Raw genomic sequence first — 7936 nt, forward strand, 5'->3', positions numbered from 1 at the left:
GCGCTGACACCAGAGGAACACACAGAGAACACTGAACACACAGAGAAGCCGCACAAGGCGAAGAAACAAGACCAACTGAACACCACGAGAACGAGACGAAAGCCTTGAACACCACCAGAGAACACTGAACACACAGAGAACACTAAACACAACACAAAAGAAACACAGAACATACAGAGAACACGAACACACAGAGAACACTAAACACAACAAAGAGAACACAGAACACACAGAGAACACTAAACACAACACAAACATAAAAAAAACGAGAACACGACAAGACATAAACACAACACACAGAAGAACACGAGAAACCACAGGAGAACAACTAAGACCACAAACACAAACACACAGAGAACAACAGAGACACATCAACGAAACACACAGAGAAAAACAGAAAAAAACAGAAACATAAAACCAACACACAGATGAACACAGAACATCGACAGATAAACACCATACATACAGGAAGAACACTAAACACAACACACAGAGACCACATAAACACACAGAGAACACTAAACACAAACCACAAGAACACTAAACACAAACACACAGAGAACACAGAACAACCAGAGAACACTAACACACAACACAGAAACACAGAACACACAGGAACCAATAACATACAGACGAACACTAAACACAACACAGAGAACACAAGAACACACAGAGAAACTAAAACAACACACAGAGAACAGAAATACAGAGAAACACCATAACATACAGAGAACACTAAACACAACACACAGAGAACACAGAACACATAGAAAACCACTAAACACAACACACAGAGAACAACAACACAAACACACAGAGAACAGAACACCAGAGAGAACACTAAACACACAGACAACACAGAGCACACAGAACACACATAGAACACTAAACACAACACACCACACAGAGAACACAGAACACACAGAGAACACAGAACACACTGAACACAACACAAGAACACGAACACACAGAGACTGAACACACAGAGAACACTGAACACACAGAGATACTGAACAACACAGAGAATACTGAACACACAGATACTACTGAAACACACAGAGGACCCTGAACACAACAGAGAACACACTAACAACTAGAAGAACACTAAACACACAGAGAACCTAACACACTGAAACACCGAACACAAACACACGAAACACACTGAACACCACACAGAGAACACAGAACACACTGAACACAACACACAGAGAACACTGAACACACAGAGAACACTGACACACAGATAATACTGAACACACAGAGGACACTGAAACACACAGAACACTGAACACACACCAGAGAACATGAACACACGGAACACTGAACACACAGAAGAACACAAAACACATGAACACAACACACAGAGAACACAGAACACAACAGAACACACATAGAAACACAAACACACCTTATCCTTTATCCTAGAGTACCTCAGTAATGTACTTGGCCTAGCAGGCCCAGCCTCAATACAGGGGCTCCCTCTGTCCCTCTCTACACAGAGGAAGGAGGGTTAGTATGGTAGAAAACCCTAAGACCAGGGAATCAGAAGAGTGAGGAGTGGTATCGTGGCTGTCTGGACCAACTGCAGGTCAGCAAGTGAAAGGCTTGAGAGTATGAGGAAGTGGAGGACGAAGCAGGAACAGGTAGCTGTTTAGTTTCAAACAGTGTCAACTGACACTTGAGGTGGAGGTGATTCTCCTGGGTTAGTGGAAAAATGTGGAAAGGGACAAAAAGAGAGAGAGAGAGAGAGGGGGGGGGGGGTGTACTCACTGGACTGGGCGGTGCGCCCCTCTATGGGCTGTGTGTAGACTCCCAGGCCGAACTCGGAGCGGGCTGCCAGGGAGAAAAGGTAAAGGGTGTCGGGCTTCAGACCCTCCACGGCGTATGACCCCGCAGGATTAAAAGTCACGTGGATCTGATAAGAGGGAGAGAACATGTTTAAAAATATATATATATATTAAATCATTCTAGTAAGTCTAATACACAAAGCATTACTAATCTCCCATTAACAACAAACACTTACAAGTCTGAGTTTAAGAGTTTTAATTTCAAATTAGGACTCAGCCCCCAATAGCGTGTTTTATTCTACTCTGTGTAGTTTGGTATATTATAAGCTGATTCTGCAGTTGTTTATTTGTAGTATTAAACCAATATCTGAGAAACCGTGAAACACCTAAAATAACACTCCCATGGACTCCCTGAATCAGGACAAGGCCCTGCTACAGTATGTGTATAAAACTACTGAAAATTAACCCAGAGGAAAAACACCTTCAAAATGGTCCACATTTGTTGAGAGGTTAAATTCCTTTCTTTGCCTATTGACAGAACAGAAGAAAGGAAAAGCCAGCCACTATTATAGCTGATGGCTGAGAACCATTCAGACGGGATCATTGTTGTGGCTGTCGATATGGCCACTTCTTTATACACTCCTTCCACAGAGGAGAGGAGGAATGCATTACATAGCTTTTACCCTGACACATAACCATTCAGAGAAATGACATGGTACAGCCCTCTTGGTGAGGAGAAACCTGTATCTGCTGAGTAAACAGCAGGAGCCTGCAATAGTAAAGAGTGTGCGAGTGGAGAGAGACAGACTGGGAGACAGAGAGACGGAGGACGACTACCTGGTCCATGCTCTTTCAATGTCTTTCCTACCTTGTTATCCGAGTTAGCCTCCCAGTACTGCAGCTCGTACTTAGTGATGGTGTCCTGGACAGGCCACAGCCAGGTCAACATGATACGCGTTTCCAACTCTGCTTCTGCCTCGAAGCTGGATGGTTGGGCAGGAACTGGAGGGACAGGCGAGTGTTAGGACACAGGGACAGAGTAGGACAGGTGGGTGTTAGGACACAGGGACAGAGTAGGACAGGTGCATCAGACCAAACTAACCATAGGACCCATAACTAACCAACAGACCATTAACTTAACCCATAGACCATAACTAACCCTCAGACAATAACTACTAAACCATCAGGACCATAACTAACCCTAGACCATAACTAACCATCAGACCATAACTAACCCTCAGACCATAACTTACTAACCCTCAGACCATTTAACTTACTGAACCATTCAGACCAGTAACTACTAACCATCAGACCATAACAACCCTCAGACCATAATAACCATCGACCATAACGAACCCTCAGACCATAACTAACCCTCAGACCATAACTAACCATCAGACCTAACTACTAACCATCAGACCATAACTACTAACCATCAGACCCATAACAACCATCAGACCATAACGTACTAACCAACAGACCATAACTAACCCTCAAGACATAACTACCATCAGACCATAACTGACTAACCATCAGACCATAACTAAACCCTCAGACCATAAACTAAACCATCGACCATAACTACTAACCATCAGACCATACTACCCCTCAGAACCATAACTAACATCAGACCATAAACTACTAACCATCAACCCATAACTAAACCATCCAGACCATAAATACTAACCAACAGACCATAACTGAACCCCTCAAGACCATAACTAACCATCAGGACCATAACTTACTACCATCAGACCATAACTAACCCTCAGACCATAACTACCCCTCAGGACCATACTATAACCATCAGACCATACTACTAACCATCAGACCATAACTAACCAAACAGACCATAACTAACCCATCAGACCATAACTAACCATCAGACCATAACTACCCCCAGACCATAACTAACCCTCAGACCATAACTAACCCTCAGACCATAACTACTAACCATCAGACCATAACTACTAACCATCAGGACCATAACTACCTAAACCATCAGACCATAACTAACCATCAGACCATAGACTTACTAACCATCAGAAGCCATAACTACTAACCATCAGACCATAACTACTAACCATCAAGACCATACTATAAGCCATTCAAGACCATAACTACCATCAGACCAATTAACTACTAACATCAACAATTACTTAACCATCAGAACCATAACGTACTAACATCAGACGCATAAACTACTAACCATCAGACCATAACTACTAACCATCGACCATAACTAACAACCATCAGACCATAACTAACCATGAAACCATAACTACTAACCCATGCAGACCAATAACACCCTCAGACCATAACTTAACCTCAGACCATAATCTGAGTAACCATTCAGACCCATACTACTAACCAACAGACATAACTACCCCAAGACATAACTATAACCATCAGACCATAACTACCCCCCCTCAGACCATACCTAACCATCAGACACATAACTTACTAACCAACAGACCATAACTAAGCCCTCAGACCACTAACTACCATCAGACATAACTCTAACATCAGACATAACTAACCTTCAGACCAGAACTTAACCCTCAGACCATAACTAACCATCAGACCATAACATAACCATCAACCATAACATGAATACGACTCATCTTGTTGAGACCATAACTACTAACCCTCGAAGACCATAACTACCCCTCCTATGACCGATAAACCTAACCCTCTCGTAGACATAACTAACCAATCAGACCCATAACTACTTAACATGTCAGATCTACCTGTCCTAACTTGTTCCCCCTGTGTCTAACACCAACCTGTCCCTACTCTGTTAATCTGTGTCCTAACACTCACCTGTCCTAAACTCTGTCTTTGTCCTACAACTCGACTGTCCACTCTGGTCCCTGTGTCCTAAACCCACCGTGTCCTAACTTCTGTCCCTGTGTCCAACACAACAACATCACATGTCCTGTACTTCTGTCTGTGTGGTTCCTACACTTTGGCCCTGTCCTCTCTGCTCATGTGTCCAAAACACGTCACGGCTGGTCCTACTCTGTCCATTGTGTCCGAAACAATCTTGCCTTCCTACTCATTCCTCTGGTTCCTAACACTGTGCTGTGTATTTTCCGCTGGGTCGTCTAGCATGAGAACTTGCCTGTCCTAACTCTGTCCCTGGTTCCAAAACGCGTTCATATCCTTTTCAACCTCGTCCTACTCTGGTCCCTGTGTCCAAACAATCACAAATGTCCCTCTTCCTGGTCCGTTCCTAACACATCACCTGTCTATTCTCACCTTTGTCCTAACACCTACCTGTCCTACTCTGTCCCTGTGTCTAAACACCCACTGTCCTACTCTGTCCCTGTGTCCTAAACACTCACCTGTCCTACTCTGTCTCTGTGTCCTAACACCACCTGTCCTACTCTGTCTATGCGTCCTAACACTCACCTGTCCTACTTCTGTCCCTTTGTCCTAAACACCGCCTGTCCTACTCTGTCCCTGTGTCCAAACACCAACCTGTCCTACTCTGTCCCTGGTCCTAGACACTCACCTGTCCTACTCATGTCCTGTGTCCTAAACACTCGCTGTCCGACTCTGTCCTGTGTCCTAACACTTACCTGTCCTACTCTGTCCCTGTGTCCTCACAACAACCTGTCCTATCTTCTGTCTATGTGTCCTAACACTCAACCTGTCCTACTCTGTCCCTGTTTGTCCTACATCACCTGCCTACTTCTGTCCCTGTGTCTAACACTTGCCTGTCCTACTCTGTCCCTGTCTCCAAACACCTGCCTGTCCTACTCTGTCCCTGTGTCCAAAACACCTAACCTTTCCTACTCTGTCCCTGTGTCTAACACTACACTGTCCTACCCTGTCACCGTTGTCCAACACCTCCACTCTGTCCCTGGTCCAACACTCCCTGTTCCTACTCTGTCCTGTGTCCAAACACTCGCACTGTCCTACTCTGTCCCTGTGTCCCTAAACACTCCTGTCCTACTCTGACCGGTGTCCTAACACTCACTGTCCTATCTGTCTCCTGTGTCCTAACACTTGCCTGTCCTACTCTGTCCCTGTCTCCAAACACCTGCCTGTCATCTCTCTGTCCCTGTGTCCAAAACACCTACCTGTCCTACTACTGTTCCCTGGTCCAAACAATCCAACATGTCCTACTCTGTCCCTGTGTCCTAACACTCACCTGTCCTACTCTCTCCTTTGTCCTAACACCTACCTGTGTCCTACTCTGTCCCTGGTCCTAAACACCCACCTGTCCTACTCTGTCCCTGTGTCCTAACCACTCACTGTCGCTACTCTGTCTCTGTGTCCTAACACCACCTGTCCTACTCTGTCATGCGTCCTAACACTCACCTGTCCTACTCTGTCCTTTGTCCTAACACTCGCCTGTCTACTCTGTCCCTTGTCCAAACACCACCTGTCCTACTCTGTCCCTGTGTCCTAACACACCTGTCCTACTACTGTCCCTGTGTCCTTACACTCGTCTGTCCACTCTGTGTCCCGTGGTGTCCTAACAACTTACCTGTCCTACTCTGTCCCTGTGTCCTACAACACCTGTCCTACTCTGTCTATGTGTCCAAACACCAACCCTTTGTCCTACTCTGTCCCTTTGTCCTAACACTCACCTGTCCTACTCTGTCCCGTTGTCCTAACACTCGCCTGTCCTACTCTGTCCCTGTTTCCTAAACACTTGCCTGTCCTACTCTGTCCCTGTCTCCAAACACCTGCCTGTCCTACTCTGTCCCTGTGTCCAAAACACCACCTGTCCTACTCTGTCCCTGTGTCCTAACACTCACCTGTCCTATTCTGTCCCTGTGTCCAAACACCCACCTGTCCTACTCTGTCCCTGTGTCCTAACACCACCTGTCCTACTATGTCCTTTGCCCTAACACTCACCTGTCCTACTCTGTCCCTGTGTCCTAACACTCGCCTGTCCTACTCTGTCCCTGTGTCCTAACATTGCCTGTCCTACTCTGTCCCTGTCTCCAAACACCTGCCTGTCCTACTCTGTCCCTGTGTACAAACACCTACCTGTCCTACTCTGTCCCGTGTCCTAACCCACCTGTCCTACTCTGTCCCTGTGTCCTAACACTCGCCTGTCCTACTCTGTCCCTGTGTCCAAACACCTGCCTGTCCTACTCTGTCCCTGTGACCCAAACACTCACCTGTCCTACTCTGTCCCTGTGTCCAAACACTGCCTGTCCTACTCTGTCCCTGTGTCCTAACACCACCTGTTTCTACTCTGTCCTGTGTCCAAACAATCACCTGTCCTACTCTGTCCCTGTGTCCTAACACTCACCTGTCCTACTCTGTCCCTTGTGCCAAACACTCGCCTGTCCTACTTCTGTCCCTGTTCCTAACACTACCTGTCCTACTCTGTCCCTGTGTCCTAACACTCGCCTGTCCTACTATGTCCCTCTGTCCAAACTCACACCTGTCCTACTATGTCCCTGTGTCCTAACACCCACCTGTCCTACTCTGTCCCTGTGTCCTAACACCACCTGTCCTACTCTGTCCCTGTGCCCAAACACCCACCTGTCCTACTCTGTCCCTGTGTCCTAACACTCACCTGTCCTACTCTGTCCCTTTGTCCTAACACTCACCTGTCCTACTCTGTCCCTGTGTCCTAACACTCGCCTGTCCTACTCTGTCCCTGTGTCCTAACACTTCCTGTCCTACTCTGTCCCTGTCTTCCAAACACCTGCCTGTCCTACTCTGTCTGTGTCCAAACACTCACCTGTCCACTCTGTCCCTGTGTCCTAAACTCACTGTCCTACTCTGTCCCTGTGTCCTAACACTCGCCTGTCCTTACTCTGTCCCTTGTGTCCAAACACCTGCCTGTCCTACTCTGTCCTGTGACCAAACACTCGCCTGTCCTACTCTGTCCCTGTGTCCAAACACCCCTGTCCTACTCTGTCCTGTGTCTCTAACACCACCTGTTCTACTCTGTCCCTGTGTCCAACACTCGCCTGTCCTACTCTGTCCCTGTGTCCTAACACTCGCCTGTTCCTACTCTGTCCCTGTGTCCAAACACTCCGCCTGTCCTACTCTGTCCCTGTGTCATAACACTACCTGTCCTACTCTGTCCCTGTGTCCTAACACTCCCTGTCCTACTATGTCCTGTGTCCTAAACAATCACCTGTCCTCACTATGTCCCTGTGTCCTAACACTCA

The 7936-nt window shown here is 46.6% G+C and overlaps 1 protein-coding gene across 1 annotated transcript in view; it reads right to left on the bottom strand.

Moving 5' to 3' along the window:
• LOC112075844 (receptor-type tyrosine-protein phosphatase F) overlaps nucleotides 1-7936 on the bottom strand; it is a 37986-nt gene that overhangs the window by 13937 nt on the left and 16113 nt on the right. Inside the window, exons 5-6 of the mRNA XM_024142773.2 lie at nucleotides 2656-2789; nucleotides 1771-1915 (exon numbers count right to left, since the gene is read on the bottom strand). Coding sequence (XP_023998541.2) covers nucleotides 1771-1915; nucleotides 2656-2789 — 279 coding nt within the window. The remainder of the gene's footprint in view (nucleotides 1-1770; nucleotides 1916-2655; nucleotides 2790-7936) is intronic.

The sequence above is a fragment of the Salvelinus sp. IW2-2015 genome, unplaced genomic scaffold (assembly GCF_002910315.2).
Source record: "Salvelinus sp. IW2-2015 unplaced genomic scaffold, ASM291031v2 Un_scaffold3433, whole genome shotgun sequence".
In the NCBI taxonomy this organism is placed as follows: Eukaryota; Metazoa; Chordata; class Actinopteri; order Salmoniformes; family Salmonidae; genus Salvelinus; species Salvelinus sp. IW2-2015.